Source organism: Lycium ferocissimum, chromosome 1 (assembly GCF_029784015.1).
Source record: "Lycium ferocissimum isolate CSIRO_LF1 chromosome 1, AGI_CSIRO_Lferr_CH_V1, whole genome shotgun sequence".
Lineage (NCBI taxonomy): Eukaryota > Viridiplantae > Streptophyta > Magnoliopsida > Solanales > Solanaceae > Lycium > Lycium ferocissimum.
In genome coordinates, this window is record NC_081342.1 from 68,043,249 (window position 1) to 68,070,749 (window position 27,501).

At 31.8% G+C, this 27,501-nt stretch overlaps 1 protein-coding gene across 2 annotated transcripts; it reads left to right on the plus strand.

The window, feature by feature from the left end:
- The first annotated feature begins 3,535 nt into the window (after positions 1-3,535).
- On the plus strand, positions 3,536-10,559 carry LOC132058233 (probable transcription factor KAN2). Of its 2 annotated transcripts, none has more exons than XM_059450794.1 (6): positions 3,536-4,601; positions 5,024-5,100; positions 7,200-7,254; positions 7,615-7,777; positions 8,811-8,871; positions 10,059-10,559. In XM_059450794.1, exons 1-6 carry the CDS (start codon positions 3,917-3,919, stop codon positions 10,185-10,187), a joined length of 1,170 nt encoding a protein of 389 aa, XP_059306777.1. In that variant the 5' UTR covers positions 3,536-3,916; the 3' UTR covers positions 10,188-10,559. The 2 variants fall into 2 exon arrangements, with proteins under 2 accessions (XP_059306777.1, XP_059306769.1); XM_059450786.1 differs by having other exon boundaries at positions 3,537-4,601; positions 8,808-8,871.
- The last annotated feature ends 16,942 nt before the right edge of the window (positions 10,560-27,501 follow it).

Sequence of the window (27,501 nt, forward strand, 5' to 3'; positions counted from 1 at the left end):
GAACTTTGAGAACTTCTTACGAGATACGTTCCATAACGATAAAGATGACAATGATGACTTCATGATGCATATTTCTATGCTTATGGTTTCATTGATACTATTCTTCCTTGTTGTCTCACCTCAAAATACTAGTTCCTTCAAGGTGAGACTTAACGGTGAGGATGACGCCATAATGTAATCGGAGGTTCACGACCTTACGTCACTCCGATAAAGCGCACTTTTATTTGGGCTTTCATGCATGCTACGTATATTATATGTGTATATGATATGTATATGTATATAGGGGACATGGGGAAAGGTGAGGCGCTATAGACGTATAGCCACCTGATCAGCTGGTATCTTATGATATCATCCCGGACGCGGGATATATGGGTAATGGATCGGGCCGTTCGTTCCGCGGTAATATATTGATATATGATGATATATGGATCGGGCTGCACGTTCCGCAGCAATACATGATATGGTGATATTTTTACGAGCTTGCATGCATGACTCCGCCTTAAGAGGCAAGCAGTCACCGGTTATCTTCTTATCTTTATTTTATCTTCCTGTTCCCTTGTTATTTTATGATGCATGCCTTACATACTCAGTACATTGCTCGTACTGACTTCCCTTTTCTTCTTGGATGTTGTGTTCATGCCCACGTACAGTAGACAGACAGAGACGACCCGGCTTCCTAGGGAGCCGGACCCGGGCCGTACGCAGCATTTCCATACTCCGGAGGTGCGGTTTACGATATATCCTTTTGTGTTCATACTTGGATGTGGTGGGGTCTGTCCGTCTTCATGACTTCGAGTTTCGGTTCGAGGCTCGTAGATACTCATGTGTGGGTAGTGGATGTTATGTGACCCTCATTGTATATTCTGTATATTATTCTTCTGCTGCCGCGAGGGCTTATGTGTATATATATATATGTGTACATGTTTTATGGAGTTTATATGTGTACAGGTTAAGACGATAGTAGTATGATGTGTGGTGCTCGGTAGTCAGCTCCGGGTGCCCTCATGGCCCACTAGGCGGGTCGTGACACTTTAGTTTAATGACACTTTTTATTTTTACTATGAAACACAAGAGGTAAAAGGTAAACTAACACCTAAACCCTATTAACGTACGGTCTATGTTGGAATTCAAATTTTACACTCTTAAGAGTCTTCAATTAATTAGGTTAGGATTGAAATTGAGAAACAATTTTTGTTTCAAACTCTATTTTACCCGTGATAAGTTTGTTTACCAAAATAGCCAATAAAAATATAATAGATTTAGACTAAAAGGGTACTTAAATCGATCAATATTTTACAGATATTTTTGTCGTTCAACATTGTTATTCGTCTCTGGTCTCTTAGAACAATGTGCTGCAAAATTTTGCTCTCCGGTATTACATTTCTATATCATTCAATTTATTTGGTGATATTATGATATCACCATACCCAATAAGATGATTAGAAGGAAAAAGTAATATTAATAAATGAACAATAATGCCAACAAATTAAATTAGAAGTAGTTGCATTCCTATGTTGTCTTGATCTCAATCCTTATATTTAAGTTTTTATCGAAACAAAACATGTCATGTTAAATATTAACAGGAAACAAAAAACAAAAAGCATGTCAGTAATTAATATAGCTAGGGATTTTTTTTTATTAGTCTTATTTTGCTTGAACTTGCTAATTCTTAAAATTCAAAGAAATATTTATTTTGGTTAACAATAGTTGCGTGATAATGATAAGTAGGATCCTTGTCTCCTACTAACTCAAATTTAGAAGGGAAAAAAAGGGAATAGAAAGTACGTTGGTTTTAGGATTTTTATTTTTCAGTTGAATTTGAAGTCCTAGATTGTAGGGAAAAAATTAATATTACAATTCTATTCAACATGAAATTATGTTTTAGCGAAAATTTCAACTTAAAAGGGTAAAAAAGTCGTTCAATATTTGAAGAATATTTTGGTCAACCAACATTTATATTCATGCTTTTACAATAATATAGATTAATCTAGAATCAACTATTCTTAGATTTATTTTTTTATTCCTAGCTAGAGAAATTAAACTATTCTCGAACAGTAAAAGCTATAAGATTGATGACCCTATTCCCTCCTATTCACTCCTTGACCTTTTCTCATCCTCATCGTAGGGAGAGCTAGCTTTAGAAGAAGTAGCAGCGGAAGATTTAATTAATCGAAATTCAGGATTTTATAACAAAGTTTAAGTAAATATACAATAATAATTGGGTTCACATTCAAATATTTATAAAGATTTAGTAATTTAACAAAAACTATTGAGTTCCCGTGAACATAAATGTTACACTATAGATCTGCATCTACCTGTGGTCAAATACTCACTTACGTTAACCTATTTACGACTAAAATAGGTTTAAAACAAGTTGTCAAAATTTCAGAAACTTAGGCTGTGTTTGGTATGGAGGATAACTAGAAAATAAGTCATTTTTAGCAACCAAACAATAAAAATCTTTTCTATTTAAAGGGGAAAAACTGCGTTCTTAGCTTAAGTTTTTCTCCGATAATTCATTAATTAAATTAACTCCTAAAATTTAGAGAGTGTTGGTTAGTAAGACAAAGTTACTGATAATATTTTTTGAGTAATATTTTCCGTCATTCCAAACACACCCTAAAATGGAACAAAAGTGACATTTATTAGACTTTCTAATCAAGCAGAGTTTGATTAACCATTTTAACTAGTTTGTCTGAAAATGTTCTGAACTTCTTGAAAGAGAACTGATAGGTTAGACTTCCATGCACTTTAGTGTAAAAAATATTTAAGTAATTAAATTATTTAAAAGATAATTGTAGGTAATTTTTTTTGTAGATTAATTGGTAAGCTAAAATAAATTATAAATAATCTATTATAACTTATTAAATTACATTACTAACATAAGTAGGCGTTTGGCCATAGATACCAAAAATAAATTCACTTTTTTTGGAACTTTTGAAGTTGGAGTTGGAGTTGTATTTGGCCATAGTTTTTGAAATTGTAGTTTTTGGTGAAATGTAGTTGTAAAAAGTGATTTTTTTTTAAAAAACTAGTTTTTTGAGTTTTTGGTATTCCCGAATACAACTTCAAGTTGTATTCGGAATATTTATGGCCAAACGCCCAAAAGTGAAAAAAGTGAAAAAAATTCCGGAAAAAAGTGAATAATTTTTATGGCCAAACGACACCTAAAAAAAATACAATATTATCAGTGCATATTAACTTAAATCTAAAAGATAAATCTGCATTATTGAGGGACAAATGCACACGTAAAAGCTTACACTAAAATGTTCCTTTTCTTTACCAAAAGAATGCTAGGTTAAAACCCAAAAAGTAAAAAAGTGGAAAAGAGTAAAAAAGGAACAAAGCCACAAAACTCACTTACTTTTCCTCTTTTTTTTTTTTTTTCCTTCCTCATCTTTTTTCTTCCTTTTCATCTTACCCCATGTCCAGAGAAGAATCAAACCACCCCACCTCACTACCCCCTAGTGTCCCCCAAGTACCCTCAAGTGTCATTTTCTCACATATACTTCACATAAAAGAAACAAGACATTCACTTCATACACCTTCTCATTTTTCTTCTTCTTCCTCTTCCTTTCTCTCTCAATCTCAAATCCCAACAACTTCTTCAATTCCCCTTTCATTTGATCATCATCATCGTCAAACCCCATTTCAAGAAAATCCCAAAATTTTCCTCTCTAGCTAAAACTCTATACGTATCCCCCTTTTCATCTCAAAATTAATTCAAATCTTCCTCAAACAAGCTACTAGTCCTTATTATAACTACCTACTTACAAACACAAGAAACAACAAGGAAGGAAAGAGAGAAAAGGGAGAGCTATAACTAGAAAGATGAGTTGTTCGTAATAATCCTGTCTTATTTTCTAGGTTACTAATTCTGTTCGTCGTGCTTATTTCTTTTTCCTTTTGAATAAACATGGAGTTATTCCCAGCACAACCAGATTTATCCTTACAAATTAGCCCTCCAAATACCAAACCCTCATCATCATCATCTTGGAAGAGTTCTACAAGTAAGAATACTACTCAAGAAGAGAATATAGATTTGGGTTTTTGGAAAAGAGCTTTGGAATCAAGAAACCCCCATATTACTAATACAAACACTTCTTGTTTTGAGCTATCTTTATCATCAAATATTCCAAGACCTAGTAGTACTACTCATCATCAAGAACCTAATTACTCTTCTAGCCAATATTTCCAAAACACTTATAACACAAATTTCATTAATAACCCTATACATCAAAACCAAGTTATGAGCCCTCATCATGATCTTGGTTTTTATAGACCTATAAGAGAAGTTCCACTTTACAATAATCAAAACCCTCTTCTTCCATCTGATAATACTACTACTACAACTACATTACCTATACCATCTTCTCCTAGTTCTTTTAATAATAATTTTAACATTAACCCTATCTCTTCATCAAATAGCCACTATCAGTCCCATCATCATCATCATCATCAACAACAAAGTGGGCTAATGAGATCAAGATTCTTTTCAAGATTTCCAGTTAAAAGGAGTATGAGAGCTCCAAGAATGAGGTGGACAAGTACCCTCCATGCTCGTTTTGTTCATGCTGTTGAACTCTTGGGTGGACATGAAAGTAGGCTACTTGCTTAATTTTTTTTATCTATGCTTTTATTCATTACTAATTGAAGGTTTATGCTAATTTGGGTCTGATAACTTGAAAAATTAAGTGTATGATTTGATATGACCGGTTAAGTTGTAGTAGTAGTGTAAAAACTCTTTGTACTGTCTGTGTATGTAAGTTAACTTCTTAAATGAAAAGGGGTTTAACTCATGCACCGATAACGTTAAACAATTCTATACTATAGTGTATTTTAATTTAATACGTTGTGGAAGGTACATGCCTGACTTATTTCTTATATTACTAATCTCATTTTTTACCGGCGGTTAATTCCATGTAGTTATTTTTAGGTATATGTTCAGTGTATAAGGGTTATTGAGAAAATCTTGATATTATGAGCTTAATTAACAATGTTCCACTGTTTTTGGGGAATGTAGGAGCAACACCTAAGTCAGTTCTTGAGCTCATGGATGTGAAAGATCTCACTTTGGCTCATGTTAAATCCCATTTACAGGTAATTCTTTTAGAAAGTCCACTAATTTTTCTTATAATATAAAAGGGCTATGTTTTGGAATTTCAAAATGTGTTCACTAGTAAAATTATCTTTTTGGAGTCTTCACAAAAGACTATGGTTTCTTTAGTACAACTACTTTGGACAATAGCCTATATCATCAGAAAGGATGTAAAATTTCACAGACATTTCAAATTCCAATGCCTCTTTTTTATACATATTTTTCTTCTTCTTTTTTTTTTGTTTTGTTTTGTTTTGTTTTGTTTTTTTTTTTTTTTTTGTTTCTCTCAAATCCTCAAGACTTCTTTTTCTACTAGTAGATCTGATGGTTCTGCAAGCCTATTATATAATGCAGCTTTTTTCTTGGGAGAATGAACCATATATTCATTCATGTAGGAGTAGCAGTAACAGTAACAGTACTTGTACTAGTAGTAGTAGTAAAAAAAAGAAGAAGAAAGACACAGTTCAATAAAAGGAGAGAGAGAGAGAGAGACAGAGACAGAGAAAGTCTCATTCTTAATGATTCAGCAATAATAACATCAGGATTAATATTAACAGAACTAAAAAAATATAAGAGTTGTTTCTTTCAAGGGATAAGGGATTATAATTCGAGATTGAAGTAGAGAGAAAAGTCATTATGCCCTGTGTAGGGGGAGGGACCAAGCTAGAGTCTCGAGTAATAGTTTTTGTTCAAATTTTGTATTGTCTTAAACTTTTATTGAACTGTACAAATTATTACTAATTTACAACTCAATAACTTATAAATATTACAATTCAGAACCCATAAGCTTTAAGTTCCGGCTCTGCTTTTAAGATGGGAGCTAGCTAATTCAAACAAGTTTAAGACTCATTAATGATTAATCTTATACACATTGATTATAAAAGTGAAATTTGTAAACCTCCTTATTGAATCAAAGAATATGAAATTTGTAGGTAAACTAACCAAAGAATATTTATAGGTAAATTAAACCTCTTTGTGAAATTTGTAATTTTGAAGATAATAAATTTGTAATCTTACTTTCACAGTTTCACTGTAACCGACATTTAGAGCAGGAATGGTAGGGCTATTAGAAAGAAAGTACAAATAAGTATCATGTCTTTGGTGAAGTACTTATAATACACTTGTTTGCTGAATTAATTACACCAGTCACAATAATTATCATGTCTTTAGTGAAGTACTTATAATCCACTTGATTGTTGAATTAATTACATCATTCACAATAATTAAGCACCTGTTTACAGGCATTTATGATATATATATAATTAAGCGTCTGCATGGGGATCATGAATTAAACATACATGAATGCACATGATGATATGGGGCAGAAGTAAAAAGGTTGTGATCATTTTCTATCAAGCTACCATTTCCTAGTACAAGGAATAGCCTATTGTGTAGTCTCAATTTTTTCCTCCACTTTTTCTGGATAAGTTTTAAAAATATGTACTCCAATTAATTAACTATGGCTAAATAATTAAAGTATACGTGCAAATATAGTTATGGATGTATTGATCTGATGTAAACAATTGGTACAAGTAAATTTTATTGTACTGTATCCAGAAGCAAAGTCAAAATCTTCATAAAATAAAGTGAGCTAGCATAGACTCAAGTGTTAGTTAACGAACCCGGTAACTTGGGTCTAAATCCTATATTTGTCTTGAAACAATTATTGAGTATGTATAAATTATTAATTTAGAACCCAATAACTTAAACGAATTAGAACGCCGAACCCACAAGCTTCGAATCCTGTTTGCATAGGGGATCCAACTTTTAGCAATAGGCTAAATCACACTTCTCTTTCAAGACAAGGGCATTCAACCCTTGAATTTAGCATACACTTTATTATGTTTTTGCCAGTAATATAAATGCATAAATAAGTAACTTTTTTAGGAAGGGATATCATTTGAATCCCCTTGCTTCCGACGATTTTTGGCGTTAATTACAAAATAAAAGAAAAGAGTATGTGGTTACATACCGACAATTTAATAAACTTGTTGTAGAATGGTTATTTGTCGTACTTTTCAAATAACTGGTTCAACTTATTAATGATAGTTAATCGTAAAAATATCTTTCGCGGATCTAATAGTGTAAAAAATCTTTGCAGATGTATCGGACAGTGAAAACAACTGATAAATCAGCAGCAGGAGGAGCTTCTTCAGGTACAAAATACATTCTAATTCGTGTATAAATGATTGTTCATTACAGGCAGGGGCGGATCTAGGGCCCGCCGAGGGCGTTCACCCGAACACCCTCGGGAAAAAATTATACCATATATATAAGATTTTTTTTTATTTTTATTTTTTATGTACATATATTGATTTTGAACATCCTAAAAAATAAGAGAAGAGGTTGGTTCAGTGGTTTAGGTTGTTCAAAATTCACCCTGAGGTTCCAAGTTCAAATCTCAGTCAGTAAATTAAATATTATGTACAATATGAGTACTACTAGTACTTCTAAATATTTTTATTCATGAAAAAAAGTTGAACAAATGTCCTTTTCTTTCTTGTGAACATGTTTAGGCCAATCGGAGGTGTTTGATAATGTGTCATCTGGGGATAATTCTGATGAATTAGTGCTTGATGTTCAAAATTCAAAGATGTCTGATTTATCAGTTCAACAAGGAAGGCAAAATATGTATCATCAAGAGAAAGATTATGGTGGTCTTTGGAGTAACTCGTCAAGGTAAACATTTATGTGATATGCAACTCAATTATTATGGATCAACGAAGTCCATTTATGCTTAAAAATTGAAATACATAGAGCTAGTGAGAGGATTAATAGCCTGTTTGGCCTAGTTTTTGAAAAGTTTAAAGTTCTTATTTTAGGGGTTGAGGTGTTTGGCCAAGCTAATTTTAATGCAAAAGTAAGTGTTGTTGAGTAGTAGCATAAGCTGTTTTCTGAAACTGAAAAAAGAATGTATAGTTTTTTTTTCTCGGAAGCACTTTTCGAATCTTGACCAGACACAAATTGTTGCTTTAATATTGGCAGAAGTATTTTTCAAATTAATTAGCCAAGCAAAAATTAATCCTCTCCGAAACTAATACTTCATTGTTTTATGCTGTAATGATAGAAAATTCAGAACCTTACATATCATGTGTTATCTGAAAAACATTGAACACCGTCCCAAGTAACACATTAGAAAGAATTAATGTTCACTAGGCTGCTTATAACTACTTGTACATAAAATAAAAAATTTAAGTTATAAACATAGTCGGTGTAAGAAATTTATATATCATCAAGTAAAAATTTGTGATGACGCAATGTATGGTGAAGAGGGTTATATAAAGAAATTTTTTATGTGTAATTTGTTTTGAGTCTTTCTATAAATTTTTTTGGCTCCGCTACTACTACTTATAACACTTTTGAAACTAGACCCCCTACTAGGAAGCTTAGTATCAAAGCTAACACTAGCTACTAAGTAAATGGTCCCCATATGTAAAATCCTCTTTTGGTGCCAAAGGGAAAGGGCTAGGGCCATGGGTGCAACTTTTATAATTTCATCAAAAGGGGATATCATAAGAAGATTGAAAGACATGAAAAAGAAAAAAGGAAGCTGAGTACTATAAAAATATGACATAGTAGTACTAAAAGATAGTAGCTTTCTGTTTTCTCAGTCTCTTTTATTTTTCTTTCTTCTGCATGCATGCATGACCTCCACTGATTGATAGAAAAATTATTCTCTTGGATTGAATTGATATTTGTGATTCTGTAGCAGAGAAAGTTGGCAGATGCATGGGAAACTAAGAGATCATCCAGGAAACATACCTTCTTTAGAGGTACTATATTACTCTAAATTACAAGTTGCTCTGTGCATTTACCATTATGTTCTTAAAGATGCTACTTCCTGCATATATATGCAATGAGGATAGTTTGCTACTTTGCTTACAATACTGAGAACCCGTTTGGATTGGCTTATAAGTTGGTCAAACCAGCAAGATAAGCCATTTTTAACTTATTTGGGTGTTTGGTAAAATAGAAAACAACTTCAATTAAGTTAAAAAGTGCTTAAAATAAGCCAAAACCAAGAAGTTGCTCAACCCCAACTTATTTTTTTTGACAAACAACTTTATACTTTTATCCCTTATATTTTCTGTTAATTCCAATACTACCCTTACTTCTATAAACCCTTTAAGCAGTTTTATCCAAACACGTAACTGCTTATTTGTAAAATAACTTTCAGCACTTAATAAGTACTTTAAGCACTAATGTATAAAAATCACTTTTTTTCAGCTAATCCAAATGGGCTCCAAGTAGAATTGTAGAATACTCCCTCTGTCCCAATGTGATGTGTCTTTCCTTTTATTAATTATATATAATAATACATTTTTATATTTAGTACTCTTTCCGTCTTAATTTACACAAGACTTTTCAATTGTCGACAAGGTAAACTATATATATAGATAATGTGAAAATTCGATACGCTGTCAATTGTATATTATTTCAATTCTTTTTCATTTATTTGATGAACTTGCTGAGTTGACAGAAAAGATCATGCTTATGAAAGTTTTTTGGTCGAACAAACTATCTTATTAACAACCCAAACACCAGAGTCTCTTTATGAAACTGTACACTACAAAAACGGAAAACAGAAATTAGCCATGAAATCGTCGCTAGTTTGTTTCTGAATAGCCTATAGCAAACATGACTTTTTGATAATTCGTCGCCAATCCATCCTTTGATAGGATTAGCAACAAATTTTTGTTGTCTAACGACAGAGAAGTTGTCCAACGCTCATTCTTGTCTTTGTTGTAATAATACATGTATTGCCTCTAATACATGGATAGGGTAGAATTTTAAAGTTCTTGAATGGCAGTACATACAACATGCAGTATTTTGCTTCATCATTGTTACATATACTCCTCAATCTGTCCTTTTGATTCCTTTATTCACACACACTTCTCTTATTTCTACTTATATTCTTCCTTAGTAGTAATTCATTTTTTTTCTTCCAAAAAAAAAACAGATAGACATGGAAGTAAAATGCACAAGCTATGAGGGAATATCAACAGAAGTGAGCTCATCAAGCATAACACAAGCAAGTCCAACGAAGCCTAATTTGGACTTCACTTTGGGAAGGCCTAATATTTCATAGTACTAAGAAAAGCAAAAAATAGAAAAATATTAATTAAAGTCTCTGCATGGACAAAAAAGTACTACTCATTTTGAAATCATTATTAAAAAGAAAGGAAAAAAGGGAGAGAGAATCAGGTACCCACTGAGGGAAAAATCAGATAAAAAGAAAGAAAAAGAAAAGGGAAAAGAAAGGAAAGGAAAAAAGTGAGGTAAAAAAAGACAAGGAGACAAGAAAGACAGAAAGCAAGAAAAAAAGAGAAGGGAGGGAAAAACTGCATTTTCCATTTTTTTTCTTTTTCCCTTACAATATTCTTGTGATGATCTCCAAATTAAACAGTACATTAAATTGTTCCTTTTGTTTTCCTGCAAAATTGGAAGGAAAAAAAAGAAAGCATTTGAAGTCTAATTTATTTTAGTATTGTTATAGTAGTAAGAGATTAGTCAGTATAAAGAGAAAGTTATATTTTTCTTTTCCTTGGTACTTGTATGAGGCATTTATATTTAACAAGAAAATATACTACCTCCAATTCATATTATCTGTCTTCTAATATTATTTTTGCACACCTATTAAGAAAGACATTTGACAGTCTTAATATTAAAATATTTGAACAAGAATTTATATTCTATATTCTGCCATTAAAAATAATTATATGTTGTCGGTATATATAACTTAAATCCTTTGTTTAAACTGACTTTCTTATCTCTTTCTTAAACGTTATACTTAATTAACACTCCACTAATTGATGTACATAGTAAGAAATTTTTGGAGGAATGACTATTTATTCCTAGACATAATCACATGCTTTACACTTTCCCAACAAAGGAATTGGAAAGAAAGGAAAGGAAAAGATAGGAGGAATTATTGGTAAAGGAGCTAAAAGAATGTAGACATAGGAAATGAAAAAATAACAAGAAGAAAAAGACAAGAAAAGAATTAAAGGATGTTATAAGTAGTAGTCCTTTTTATGCTCATTACGTGAGCGTGTCTTTTTCTTCTTTATTCTTTATCAATATCTTGTTTCCTTTACTTTAATATAAATTTTTACTTTAGTTTTCACAAAGTTACTTTCCAAAATATTCTCACAGTACTTCTCCTGAATTTTAACAAGATTTCTCAAAAAATCTTCGATTTCCATATATTTGTTGCCCTAACTAAACAATGTAAGCCTGAAGAATGAGTCAAATAGTCAAATTACATGAAATTCCCCTTTAAAAAACCCAAAGTACTTGTTTATTTATTTATTTTTTATTTTCCACATGAAGTTTTAAAAAATTATTATTACCCTTATTTTCCCCTTAAAAAAAGGGAATCGTGTAATTAAGCTATGGTCAAAATCAACAATTTTTCTGATCCCTCCCCAATCATTCATAAAAAGAACTCATAAAAAAAAAAAAGCAAATTTTCCAAGTAATTTCTTATGGTCAGGTGACTAAAGTTTCTGATTTCTTTTATTCCTTTTCTTGATGTAGTGTTTCTTTGTAATTCTTCGACTATTATTTTTAATATATATCCTTCCACTGTTAATTATATAGTACTATGCAAGTCAAGCTAACTTATTAAATTATGTCGCTAGCCAAAATGGTGCTACGTAAAACGGAACCGAGCGATTTTTTTTTTCTCTTCAAAAAAATTGTTTACCCTAGTTTGATATTTTAATCAATAGCAATTGCCTGATTGTTTTTTTTTTTTTTGTATTTCTCTCTAAAAATTACTTTTTTTTTTTTTTTTTTGCGCACGCATTAATTGTTCTTGTAGACACTAATGCGGTAAAGGACTTGGCCTTTGGATAAGAAATTGCTTTTAGATAGGGGCGGATTTAGCATCTTGCGTGTGGGATCACGAGAACTCAGTAATTTTTGTTCAAATCTTAATATATGTATTAGAATATTAATTTAATAACTATGAATATTTGACTGTGAATTCGATTATTATCGTATATTAACTTGAAATCGTTATAGAAATTAAACCGGTAAACTTTGAAAAAACGTACTTGTACAGTATAATTCACTTTAATTATTATTTCCTTGATATCTATAGTAAAAATTAGGTGATAAAGCATTTAATGGATGGGTATAGAAAGCGACTTAAGAGAAGAAAAAGTAAAGGTAGGGGTTACAACTTACAACATTTAGGAATATGAAATAAATCTTCTTTTATTCCATGTGATGTTAGGATTGCACAAAAGCTCCAAATATATACCCCACCTAAAGCTATCTTGACCTTAAGAAGGAAAGTTATTGATGATTGATCATAACTCAATTATTGGAGATCTTTTTATTTTTATTTTTTTATATATATAATCTTAAACCAATTATTTGAGCTATTAGTTATTAATGTTACATTCATTTGATACTTTGGACAAGAAATGATTAGGACACAATTTTTTTGACAGTAATACAAATATAGGCATTTCATATTAATTATAGTATGAGTTTAACCCTTAAATTAAATAGCGGACGATATAACAGAAGGACTAGCATGTCACTATTATAATCTCTAAGGGTAAGAATTTGTTTGCACTCATGTTTAAATTAATTATCGAATGCAAAACAGATTTCTTGCATAGACGCATTTATCACTTAATTATGATTAATTGAATATTTTACTTTAATAGTACTCCATCATCCGTCCATGTTTACTTGTCCATGCTTGACTTGACACATCCCTTAAAAGAAATAAATAAACTGATAATTTTACTATATCTGTCTAAGTTATTATAAGTCATCTAAATGTTGAAATCGAATTGGAAATAATTAGTAGTTAATAATAAGGGTAAAATAGATATAAAATGGTAAATTATCTATTGATTTTTCAAACTGGCCAAGTAAAAATTATGGACATCTATTTTAGTATATATATAGTGGACAAGTAAAACTGGACGGAGTGAATACTAAAAATTACTCCCTCCGTTCACTTTTACTTGTCCAATTTGGACTTTTCACTCTGTTTAAGAAATAATAAATGAAGTGCATAATTTACCAATGTCCCATATTAATTGGTGCATATTTTTCTTGGATTTCAAAATTGATTTGAAGTGAATAATTAATACTATGGGTAAAACAGGAAAAAATAAATTGTCTTATCTTGATATGCTAAAAGTGACAAGTAAAAGTGAAAATTTATTTTTAAAATATTGGATAAGAAAAAGTGAACGGAGAGAGTATATTTTTAATTTACTCACTCGATGAGAACAAATATTTACTGAAGTTTAAGTAACTTATATGGCCAGCGAAAATTGAGGCTCTGTATTCGGGGAGTTGGGATTTGGGAAGGAAACCTTCGTTAATTTGTTAAGAGAGAATGAAGTTCAAAGTTCAAAATTTTAACCCTAATCTTCTGACAACGCATATAATGGACACGTGTACAAAGTTCATGCTGGCCTAGTTTGGATATTTTTGGACATAAATAGTTTGGACAAATAATAACTCCTTTTATTGTTATTTCTTCCGTTCACTTTTATTTGTTCGCTATTCTAAAAATAAATTTTTATTTTTACTTGTCTATTTTCGCATATCAAGAGAAAAATAATATGTTTTTCCTGTTTTACCCTTAGCATTAATTACTCATTTCAAATCATTTTTCAAATACAATACAATTATACACCAATTAATATGCGTATTATGATAAAATATACACTTCATTTATTATTTCTTAAGGTGTGTGCAAAGTCCATAATGGACAAGTAAAAGTGAACGGAGGGAGTACGAAGCAATAAGAAAGCTCTTGAGGTAGTTAAGACGTTCATAAAAGAACATTAAACTTGAGATGCATAAGGGTGTTTTTCAGATATCAGGTTCAAAATTTTAAGTTCAGGAAGTACGGATTTTAACCCTTTTTTGTTTCTAGATTCTAAATAAATTAATGGAAAATTACACCCTATGTTAACTAGGTAACAAAGCTACCAAAATTGACCCACTTTTTAAAATCTTACAAAAAAAATAACCCACTCTCCTCCTCCTCCTCCTCCCTCTCTCGCGCGCGCTCTCTCTGCCGCGACTCACTGGAAAAATCCACTCAGATTTGGTGGTGGTGAGCGAGGTGGTGTGGCTGGTGGCTTTCACCGGAGCTCCGACGTGATATCGTTGGTGGTGTTCCTTCGTTGGTGGCGTGATAATCGGAAAATCCACTCAAAGCTGCTGCTGCTCCATCGTTGGTGGTGTTGGAGTTAGTTTTCTGTATAATATTGTATAAGAGGTGTGTAGACACTCGTAGACACACCTCTTATACACTATTATACATTTTTATACACCTATATACATAATGTATCTGTCTTGTATAAAAGTGCAATTCTTATTCAAAAACAGTCCAAATCTATGTTTATACCCACTTATACACTATTGTATAATTGTGTATAAATGTGTATAAGTGCGTATTCTGATGTATAATATTGTATAATTATATCTTTAGTGTATATACCTATACATTGTACACTTTCATACACCTATGTACATAATGTACTTGTCTTTTGTATATAAGTGTATAACATTGTATAAAAGTGTTTTTGGGCTATATTTTTGCAATGTAAGTTTTGGACTATATTTTTACAATGTAAGTCAGTGAATTATACATTTATGAAATTTCCCCATAAATTATTCATATATAATTAAATGAGTTTTTTAGCACAAATATAAAATCTGGTTCAAAATTATTGAATTTTACCGAACGCAAAACTCCAACCCTATATCCACCTTTGCATAGACCGATGGCTAGATAAATGTCAAAATATTTTCGTGGTAGATTTGATAGGCATTTGTATCCGCTTGTGCGTGCGATCCGATCGACTATTCTACTATCATCATTTTGAAGATTTTTTATTCAAAAGAATGACTAATTAACTTATTCATAATCTTATAGATCTTGTACCGCTTCATTAATTTGCTCTATTATAATTTTTTTTTAATCAATTGCACCTTTGTTTCTTTAATTTAAATTGCCAGAAGGAATGGCTCAATAATTAATATATAATATATTTAAATTGCTCTATTAATACTTGCTCCACCCCCACCCCCACTCCCGGCCACATCTTTTTTTTTTTTTTTTTTTTTTACCTGATGTCCGGTAATCGCATTGGGATCCGACTAAATCCGAATCGTTCGTTGCAGGGACCATTTACCTCTGATTAAGGGTGGAGGAACACCGAACCATCCCACCACAATCCATGATTCATGTTGCTTTTAGATACCCGTCTCTAGTTTTACCTCCTTAGTAAACGCAATTGTATGATTCCCAAGGAACTGAGTTGATCACTGATGACCTTTCTAATAAACACGCTGTGGACAGTGGTCACAAAGACTGTCTAAAAGCATGTTTAAGTATAGGTAAGGCATTGACTGACACACAGAGATAGAGAGGAGTAATTAAAGTGTATATATGCAGTATAAGGTACGTATATTGCAGCAGAAGAAGGTGATACTAATTAAAGTAGTTGCGTGCAGGATGCAAGAATGTCAAATCATTTAAGCATCATTACAGTATCATTCATTTACTCTTTCATTTATTCTTGGTCTACGATGTGTAGATAGTAGAGTAGTGTCTTGGTTGTTGACCTTCTTATTGTAGTTTCCCTGTCTTATCTCTAAAATTACAGGTGGCTCGGAGCTCGAGTATATATATCTTATATATATAAAAAAAAACATAATGTTTATAAATACGACATGATATTTGTCTGATATATGACTCGATATTAAGTTTATCAAAGAAATGTAGATTTTGAAAACTTGTGATTTAAATGTTGACATAACATTTGTATGGCTATAAGAATTTTGAAACTTCTTATCTTAGATACGTGTCATAACATTTTTTGTCGCTACAAAAAGTGCTCATTAGGGGTAGAATGTGAAGTATGAAATTAATTGTTTCCAAATATAGCAACGTGTCACACACTCAAGATATGGCCTAGTAGTCAATAAAATGGGTTGAGAAACATAAGTTTCAGGTTCAAACCCCAGAAGGCAAAATACACAAGATGATTTCTTTGCACGTAATCTGGTGGACACGATGGTATAAAAAAAGTATGAATAAAAAATGTTATTTTTTAAATAGATTAATAAGGAAATAATGCCAAGCAAATAGGAACAGGAGGAATACAAAATAGTAAGAGAAATAAATTCTCTCAATAGAATCTAAATCCAAGCACCCAAATAGGAAGAAAAGAGAACTAAATAATTGTAAAGTGAAAAAAAGAAAAAAGAAAAAAAGAACAAACTTAATTTTTTTTTCTAGTTTGAACACATAATTAATCTCAATATATTGATAGTATTAAAGAAATATATTACTAATCACTTAAAAGACAATTACAGATTATAATATCTTAGATAAAATAGTTTTGTTAGCATGATAAAGTTACCCCATTAAAAAAGTTGCTTAGCTTGATCCATGAAGTGAGACTAATGAGCAATCATAACAAACAATTAATTAGTAGTACTCCCTTCTTATACTTTTACTTGTCCACTATGGACTTTGCACACTCCTTTAGCAATAATAAATTAAGTGTATATTTTACCATAATACCCATATTAATTGGTGTATAGTTGAATTAGATTTGAAAAAATGATTTGGAATGAGTAATTAATACTAAGGGTAAACAGGAAAAACAGATTATTTTTATCTTGATATGCGAAAATGGACAAGTATGAAAATCTATTTTTAAAATAGTGGACAAATAAAAGTAAACGGAACTATTACTAGATAACTAGTACTGCACCATGTTTCCAAGTTGCTTTTATAATTAGGTACTGATTAATTGATTGTGCTTCGAGAAAATAAATCTTTGTGAATCTAAGATCAAACACGGTTAATTGGATTGTCCAAGTCTTGTCAAGTAAATTCTGTCTCCTATGTTGTTATCAGTGCAAATAATTTAAGTTGACAAATTTGACGCCTTTATTCCTTCACAAAAAGTGATTAATTATGAACACATTTTTGACTTCGACGTTCATTGATCAATAATTGCTTCCTAAATCCTAACCTTTAATTAATGGGTGGTTATGAATGTTATTTTTATAAATTTAACCTGTATCTCTCAATTAATAGGCAATTATAGTATATGAACTAGAAAAAAATGAATCGTTTTTCCTTTTCAAATCCATAATATGTAAGTTTGAGATGAAAAATGGATAATTTTGAAATGACAGATGAGGGAAAATGGTTTGATTTCATATATGGTTACTCAACCTTCACTTTATTGCAATAAAGTTATCAAGTTTCTTATACTAAAAAATCACTGAACTTTATCTAATTATCTCAAGAGTTATTAAATTATTTTTGTAACTAAAAATTACTCAAATTTATCTGATTTTAGGTTATGATTGCTAATAATTGATTGGAAGTGGTGGAAATGGACTAATGGGTTGTGAAGATAAATTGGTTGAGAGACGGTAAAATAGGGTACCATGGTTGATGATGAAATAAACGGTGGTGGCGTGATTAAAGTGGAAGAAGAAATATTCACTAAAATGAGTAAATTCTTTGTGTAATCCATTACGGTGGAGGATAAAATTATGGGAAAATGATATAATAATACTACTTAAAACTCTATATTACTAAACATAAGAATATTTTTCCTTATTTATAAAATATAACAACTTAATTACCAAACATATCATATTTAAAAAAAATTAAAAGCCACCCTTTCCTTCCTTTCCCCCATTCTCTGTTTCATCCAAAACTGAGCCACCCCACCCTTCTCCCTATTCTCTGTATCCTCCGAGAACTGACTGAAGAGAAATCTTACCAGCTTGCGGTGTAGCATGTCTGGAAAGTCCTCTCTCTCAATAGCCAAACAAATATTTTCAACCATTTGTTCTTTGAAAACTTTGACTTTTCTTTCTACAGTTAATGGGGTTTGGTCTTATTAATTATACGAGAAGTTAATGCAGTTCCATGATTCTGAACCACCGCCCCACCCTTCTCCCCTTCTCCGACTTCTTCTTTGGTGAGTTCAGAACACACTCCGGTGACAGATCTAAACAAACACGATTTGAAAAGGCATAGATCTGGAAAAATGCAGATCTAGAAAAAATACTAAGAGAATGAAGTCATTCTTCAAAGTTAGCAACAATATACCAAATCATATATAGGAAATGCAGATCTCAAAGACCGAAAACGACTCCAAACATCACAAAAACAATCAACCTACTCGAAATTTCCTAAATTTATTTTTTAAGTTATATAAGTTGTTTTAGTTGTATTAAATTTATATGAATATTGTATCAAAGTTGAATATAATATTGTTGTAGTTGTATTAAATTTCCTAAAACCGAACATGAGCTTTATACCACATGTATACAATTATATACAAATTTCATAATCACTTTTAGACAGTTTTTATATAAAAAATCATGACCGGAATTCTAAGCCTTGAGTCATACACATTTCATACATGACAAATGTGAGCGAAATTCTAAACCCTAAGCGATATACATATTTCATACGGTTTTCATATACAAAATAATGAGTGAAATTTTCTAAGTCTTGAGCAAGAAATACACATTTCATACCGTTTTCATGCATAGATTATTGAGTGAAATTTTTTGTAAGAAATCTATTGTTATGTTCTGTAAACTAAAAAGTATCGTCATATTTCGTAAATATACCTTATTCTTATGTATATATATGTCATTCTCCCTAAAATTATACCTTTGGTAAATCACAACGACATAGCAAAGGTAGACCATTGCAAACTACAAGGACAATCTAAACTTTTTCTTTATATAATAATGGTTCATCAAAGGACAATTTCAAACCAAAATATAATTAACCACGAAGCTATGTTGAACCCAACTTCTAACGGATGATAAATCTTTTCATAAAGTGTAAAGATAAATTTGAACTTTTTTTTCTAGTAATTTAAATCTAAAATACAATTGTATAAGTCATATATGAGTAGTTAAGAAAGAGAAAGCCCGCCTTGAATTCTCAAGCAGAAGGTCGCTTTTTAGACGAAGCCAATAAAGAACGGCCCGAGGCCTCAAAATTTTTGGGCCCCCATTTTTCACTATTATAGATTTATAAATTAATTTTTAAAAATTATATATATATATATATATATATATATATATATATATATATATATATATATATATATATATATATATATATAATGTGAAGTATATATGCTTATAATTGTAACTTTTTATATATGTGTTTTGCATAGTTGAGTAGGGACAAGAAGTTGGAAACAAGTTGAAAGTTACTTGGCCTAACTTGAAAGCCGACAAAGACGACAGAAAATTCTGGAATTATGAGTGGAGAAAATATGAACTTTGTTCAAGTGCGGCTCTCCCACTTAGTGCTTACTTCGACGCGGTGGTAGCAGTAAATGACAAGATGATTGCAGCAAACAAAACAATAATCTACGTGATTACTTGTTTGGACACAACACCGCGATGTTAATTTCATAAGCAGCAAGTACTGATCCAAGAAGATGTGGGCAGGCCAGGTTCAACATTATAATTCCAACTGAGTAATTTCTAATCTTAATTAAGGTCCTGAATTAGTGGTTGGTCATACGTGCGTCTGGAGGCACGTGCGATGCACAAGATGCACGTGTGGCGCACGAGATGCACGCGTGACGCACACAGAAGCTAGTTTTATTGAATATACTTGAGACCTCTTATTAAGATGGCTTTAGGCAGATAATTCCATTGAGTCAAGCCTTTCACGCCGCGTAAAAAAAGACAAAGAACGAAAAGATTGAAAAAATCAGTCGTTCACAATCACTGATAAAGCATTTCTCGAAAAGTTAAGGATTAGTAATCCTTTTTAGAAATCGAATGGATTCGATCTAGTCATCCCATCAACTACTCGTCGATAAAAAAAAAAAGAGTAAATTCGGCTATTCCTCTTATCCCAACAACAAAGAATCTTGTATAAAAAACATCTATGTAAGCACGATTATATGACTAATCATAGATGCAGAGGCGGACCCAGGATTTTAAGACGACGGGGGCACCATCAAAGAAAGATGCACGTTAGTTGAAGCATCGACTTCGAATCCTGAGTCCGTCTCTAATCACAATTTTCTGCAACATCGCATCATTTGAAAATTTTGTTAAACACCCATAGAACCGATGTAAAAAATATATAAATGAAATGGCATAATTGTTTAGAACTTGCTTGCTAGCCTGGTTATACACATTAGGTTCCTTGTTCAAAACCTGCCATCAACACGTTTTGTTCTTTTTTTTTTTTTTTAAACTGTATCTTAAAAAAAAATTGGTAGGTTGGACTCAAACTTGGGTTGCGCGCTTATGCACAAGGAGCTAAGGGGCATGCTTACCAACTCACCCACTTCAATAGATATTTTTTAGGGGTCCTCTTAAAATATATGGTAGTTTTCAAGATATATACACATATATACAGAGTTTTTCTCAAAGTTAAGGGGGACACGTGTCCCCCCACCCCACCATGTAGGTCCGCCCCTGCATAGATACCATTAAGAATTTTGTCCCACAGAATTCTTTTAGGGCCCTTTTTAACAATAAGAAAGGATAGAGATAAAACTGTCAGTAATACTCCGCCTATCCCAAAAATATTGTCTTAGTTTGACTTGGCACAGAGTTTAAAAAATAAAGGAAGACTTTTGAAATGCGTGGTCCAAAACAAGCCTTAGATATTTGTGTGGCAAGAATTATCTCATAAAGTTAAATTGTTTCTAAATATAAAAATATGTCAACCTTTTTAAGACAAACTAATAAGGAAAGTAAAACAATCTTTTTTTGGATGGAGGGATAGTAACAGAACAGCACTAGTAATAAGTATGGTCTCTATCACAGCCAGCTCCTCATAATACTTTGATAATAAATTAATTAGAACCCCATACCCAAATCAATGTAGAAGTAAGATACTCCACACGAATGTGTGCCAATTTATACATATACAGACAATAAATATACGTGTATATTCTTATACTGTACATTTTGTTTATGTCTAGCTCATTCGGTATCCAGAATTCAAGATTTGAAATTTATTAGTTCTAAATTCTAAACTTTTTCATTATTGGGATGTTAATTAATAATTTTACATATGAAATAAAAAAAATTAAAAATAAATATAAAATTTGAATCAAAATTATTGAGTTTTATCGAGTTCTTACGGTCAGTCATACATCCGCCCTTATCGAGTGAACGATCCCTATCTGTCACACCACAATTCATAATGGTCCAATTTTCTGTACATGCAAATGAATAAAAATGAATGAATGTCAGTGACAGTAAAGGGGTAGGAGGGGAGTTAGGTTGGGTGCGTAGGTTTGGTGAAAAGTGGTCAGAGAGATGTCAATCATAAAACAATGAATTGCAAAATCATTGAATGATGTTTGGTCCCTTCTCTTAAATCAATGAGACAGAGTGAGTTAATAGTAAATTCAAAATCCCATTCCTTTTTAGACAAGGACTTTGCATGAATTGTATACATAGCTTGAATTTAATATTCAAAATTTACTGACTATATTCGTGCTAGATGTATAGGTCAATTAAAAGAATAAAACACTCCTATCAAAAGATTTTTTATTTTCCGAATACTAGTAGTCAGTTTCATTTCTACGATGCTTCCAAGGGAAAGTATGGCATAAAATAAAATCAAGGTAACTTGCCTTATTCCCACACTTGATCCCGCTAACGAAAGATATCAAAATTATACATGACCTGATCTTTATCGCAAACACAAACCTTGTGCTAAAGTTGAATACTTGGACTCGAAACTTTAATTAAAGATTTCACAGTTTTTTATTGAGAAAATACATTATTATCTCCCTGAATTTCCACCTTATTTTGAAGAAGTCACTTAAACTTTGTAGGGATCCTATTACACCCCTGAATAACTTTGAACTGGTATAAATATGCCCTTTTCAGGATGATAATTATGTATTAAAGAGGGTAATTATGTATTTTCTCATTTTTTATTTCTAAAGTTTGCGAATTTGATTCTTTATGATTAATAAGGGTAGAGAAAATCATCCCATCATTTGGTACGGCTGAAGGGTACTTAAGACATTGCCTTAGGCCCAATATGCTAAAGGCCCCAAAAATCTCTGGGTCATTGGCACAAATGCATTATTTTGGGCTGGTCTTAATTTTTGTCCCTCCTATTTAATCCTCCGGTCATTTAAGTTAATGATAAGTGGACGAAACTATCCCTCCCATTCCACAGAGCTTAGGTTTCTTCTCCAATTCGTCATTCTCTCCTCCTTCAGATTTCAAATCCAGGAGCTTCAAGTATCAACAATGGTGGATTTCAAAATTTTGCCATCAACTTCAAATTGTTAGATCTGGAGGAAATAATTTAAGCACGTGCGTTTTGTAATATGAAACTATCACCATATTGAGAAGAACTCATTTTGTTTCTTCATTTGGATACAAGAGAACACTTTGAAATCTAGTTGATTTTTGTTGATTGGAGTGATAATGTGGGTGATAAAATATATGTTTGTGCTGTGATTTTTGGTGGTGGAAGAATGAATTTGGTGGTGGTGGGTTATGAAATCCATTGTAGTTGCTATGATATTTGGTGGTGGAAATAGTGGATTTGTTTATCGTGTATAATCTTAAATTTAAGCTATTAATTAATAAGACAAGATTTATTTTCAACTATTTTGCCTCAGGGCATAACTTTTCATTGTATACACTTACAAGTTTTGCCCAATAGGGCAAATTTAGCTTGATTATTATTCAATTTATTTTTTTATATAAAAATTCAACTAGTTTTGTCTCAAGTTCTGCCTTAAGGCATAACTTGACTAACTTTGCAACAAACAATTAGGCCTTAATGCACAACTTGACTAACTTTGAAACATAAAATTAGGCCTTAAGACAGAACTTGACTAACTTTTGGATATAAAATTTTGACTAACTTTGAAACATAAAAGTACGCCTTAAGGTAGAATCTGACTAACTTTGAAACATAAAATTAGGCCTTAATGCAGAACTTGACTAACTTTAGGATATAAACTTTTGTCTAAATTTGGAATATAAAATTAGGCCTTAAGGCGTAACTGGACTAACTTTGGAATCTAAAGTTATGCCTTAAGGTCCAACTTGACCAATTTAGGAATATAAAGTTAGGCCTTAGGTCCTGACGTGACTAACTTTGGAATATACAATTAGGCCTTAAGGCATAACTTGACTAATTAGGCCTTAAGGCAAAACTTGACTAACTTTGGAATCCAAAGTTATGCCTTAAGGCCTAACTTGACTAATTTTGGAATATAAAGTTAGGCCTTAAGTCCTGACTTGACTAACTTTGGAAAATAAAGTTAGGCCTTAAGGCCTGACTTGACTAACTTTGGAAAATAAAGTTAGGCCTTAAGGCCTGACTTGACTAACTTTGGAATATAAAGTTATGTCGTAAGACATGACTTGACTAACTTTGAAATATAAAGTTAGGCCTTAAGACCTGACTTGACTAATTTTGAAATATAAAGTTAGGCCTTAAGGCCTGGCTTGACTAAATTTGTAATATAAAGTGAGGCTTAAGGTGTGACTTGACTAACTTTGAAATCTAAAGTTATGCATTAAGGCCTAACTTGACTGACTTTGGAATATAAATTTAGGCCTGACTTGACTAACTTTGGAATATAAAGTGAGGCCTTAAGGCCTGACTTGACTAACTTTGGAATCCTGACTTAACTAACTTTGAAATATAAAGTTAGGTCTTAAGGTCTAACTTGACTAACTTTGGAATCTAAAGTTATTTCTTAAGGCCTAGCTTGACTAACTTTGGTATATAAAGTTAGGTCTTAAGGTCTAACTTGACTAACTTTGGAATCTAAAGTTATACCTTAAGGCCTAACTTGACTAACTTTGAAATATAAAGCTAGGCGTTAAGTTAAAACTTCCTATTATATACACTTCCAAGTTTTGCCCAATAAGGCAAACTTAGTTTGATGATTGTTCAATTTATTCTTTATATAAAAATTTAACTTGGTTTGCCTCGAGGCAAAACTTCCAATTATATTGTAAAGCCTCGTAAATTTCTATAATAACTTCGGACTAATTTCGAATTTAAGGATGTATTTTCATCAAATCCGAGTCACGCGGTGCCCCACACAAGTGTAACAAAGTCATGAAAATACTTCTGACTAACATTGGTATAGCTTGAAATAAATTATAACTCCATGAGATAAGTGATTGAATGAACCAATGTTTTTAAATTATTTGGCTGATAATTGTTTTTAAGTGATAGAAAAATGATCAATTGGAGTAAACATTTTACCAATGATTAATTGGGAAAATGAGAGAGAAAATTTGGAACTTAATGATTTACTTGGCAGTGACTATGAGAGGAAGAATAAAGGACTAAGAAGAAGATAACATGACAAAAAAGGAAATGGAGATAAGGATATCAATTGGTTGGTCAATGCAATAAACGTTCAATTTATTAAAGGAGCATAAGGTATAAATTGAAAGGATTCAAATCCTAATCGGCTGCAGTTAGTAAAACAAAGCAGTAAGCATTTCATTTGAGCCAAGGTAGGCGTCAAAAATGCAATTGCTGAAAGCCTTTTTAAAGGCAAACACGGTAGAGTCATTTCATTATTTGGAGTTCGTTCTTGGAGGCTATGAAGAGAAGAGAGCTCTTCCACCATTGATATAATAAAACGGAGGATGAAGTTGCAGAGGAAGAGAAGAAAAGGAGTTGAAGAAGAAAGCTACGTTATTTTAGGATGGAAGAGTATTCGCGTCATAAAAGTTTCATTTAATGAAGGCAAGGGCGGAAGTTAAATATTTTAAAAACGATGGGTAAAAATTAAAGACCACCCCTTTTGAAGGCCATTCAGCACACAAACTTGTTATGCTCTTCGTTCCAGTATATAACTTATGTTATGCTATTTGATAAGCATGCAGTTTAAGTAAGAAAAAAATAAAATAAAATTTGTGGTGTAAAGCAAGTCATAGAAATTTGTAAAGTTATAAATCATTTTATAAAGGATAACATCAGAAGTTTAAAATTAAATTATTTCTAAAAAAGGAAGTATGAAAAAAAAAATTAAAACAAACTAGAAAAAGTAAGTACGCAACACATACATTGAGACAGAGTATATTGCAATTTTTATATATAACATATGTAATTATATTAATATGAGATTCAAAATTTTGACTTTTTTTGATTTGGTTGAGATTGTATAGATAAGTGAGTAAAAACTGGGTTTTTTTTTCTCTCTCTCACATTAGTTAGTCTATATACATTCATTTCCTTTTCGTATTTCTAACAATCTCACTTTTAAATTTCAACTCAGTTTCTTTGAATCAACTAGTATCTTCACCTTCCAGTACTAGAGCTGCTGCTTAAAAAATATTACCAGACCAAATATTGGATTAGTTTTTCCAAAATTTTCAACAAATAAAAGATGGTGCTTCTGATATTTTCATATTATGGAACTGCAAAAGAGAATGAGATATTGGGAGGTGCAGGTATCAACTAACTAGCATAAAATTGACTATTCCGATGCCACAACATTTTGAATAAGCAGTGGGGTATAGATCTTGTACAAAGAATTAACACAAATAACTGTTCACTCAATCGCTTAAATTTAAAATAGCCGACAATTATGTAATTTATATAATGTGTATAATCAATATATAATTTATGTATATCGACTAAGAAAAATAAATAGTAAATCCGGCCAGCTATTTATGTAAAAATCTACTTTTGTATTTGGTGAAAGCACATGAAATTCAGATTTGGGCTTTTCATACATCTAATCTAGTAGAGGAAGCAGCCCATTTTTGGGTTTGGACCCAAAGCCGAGTTCAACTAGAATAGATAGAGAACAGTTAAAGACCAGCACCAAAGCCTTCACTGGGGGTGGTCTTTAATTTTTGTCTCTCAAAATGGTGGTCTTTAACTTTTGTCTCTCAGCCAGAATTTGCATGGCCAGATTTACAAAATTCTGCCTTGCGATTTTTTTTTTTTAACCACAACCTCGAGGTATTAAGCGAAGGGCGAAACTTAAAGGCCACCAATTTGAAGGGAAAAAAATTAAGACCACCCCAAATGAAGGACAATCCGCACAAAAAAAAAAAAAAAAAAAAAAAAAATAAAGGAAGCGATGAACTCCCTCTCTAGTAAATTAAACGGGTCATTGGCACCCTATTTTGTAATGGTCTAATTTTTGTTCCTCATAATAAATAATTTTTTTACGGGTTATAAGTTTATATTTTCGCATCATAATATCTCCACAAGTCATGGCTTTTATCCTTAAAAAACTTATGCCCCGATAGATATATATTTTATTTTGAAGGACAAAAAATTAAAGACCAGCCCATTTGAAAATTTCCCTTTAGTAATTAAATTTCCCCCCTGTTTGTTTGTAAAAATTTAATCAAATGGTCAGTTTTTACCAAAGGGCGTATGCAGGATTTTTTGTAACCGGTGTCAATATATATAAAAAAAGAAAAGAATAAATGCTATAAAAATGTTATATTAATAAAACTGCTATTCGAAGTGTGTGAATAAAACATAATTTCTGTAAACTATTGCAACTCTCCTCGACGAGTTTTCATCTTTTGAAATGTATTCATAATAGCTTCGTTAGAGATAGTACTAAATACTTCTTTTTCTATATAAGGCACCAAACAACCACTCAAAAGTTCATCATCCATTCAGTTCGGTAAATCTGTCTTAATCAACTTCATCGCCGAGAAAGCTTCCTCAACTGTAGCAGTAGCAACTGGCAAAAGTAAAGCAATTCATTGGCGCCTTCTTCTCTTAAGTTAGAAGGATTTTGAGATGTTGAACTTGATTTTGGAAGATTGGAAGATACTTTAGAAAAATATCTCTCCATTGAATTTAATCTGATAGGGGAGGAATAAAAAAGTAAACCTAGAGTAGAAAAATTACAAAACACAGCAGCCAGCACGTTGAAGATTAGAAAACCACTTACTTTTTGACGTCAGGGTTTAGCTTTAAGGTGTATTATCGTGTGCAGTTCCTCATTGGACAAGTATTTAATGTCTACTATTTTACCTAAATTGAATCCTAGTCGGACTGGCTTATTTTCTCCTAACCAGATAAGGAATTGAGGTTCGAATCCTGCTATCAACAGTTTTTTTTTTTTTTTTTTAAATGCAATATAAAAAACGTGAAAAAAGGTTGGCATAGTGCACTTGCTGGGGCTCGAACACGGCTTTTTAGATGATTATATATATATATATATATCAAAAAAAAAAATCGACGAAGGACCCCTGGGCATAGGGTGGGTCCGCCCCTGGTTTTTACCCTACTATTTGGCTATATCCTAATGGCCTTCAAAAAAACACAATTTTCTGAGATGCTACAAGGTATTTCGGTGAAACTGCAAAGAACTTCTTGCAAAAAGTGAAACTTAATGTTT

What these genes read in the sequence shown, in the direction of transcription:
- LOC132058233 (XM_059450786.1), top strand. Translation starts at nt 3,917, where the DNA reads ATGGAGTTATTCCCAGCACAACCAGATTTATCCTTACAAATTAGCCCT. An exon ending in ATGTTAAATCCCATTTACAG is followed by an intron (nt 5,101 to 7,199) that starts GTAATTCTTTTA and finishes AAATCTTTGCAG; the next exon opens with ATGTATCGGACAGTGAAAAC. An exon ending in AGCAGGAGGAGCTTCTTCAG is followed by an intron (nt 7,255 to 7,614) that starts GTACAAAATACA and finishes GAACATGTTTAG; the next exon opens with GCCAATCGGAGGTGTTTGAT.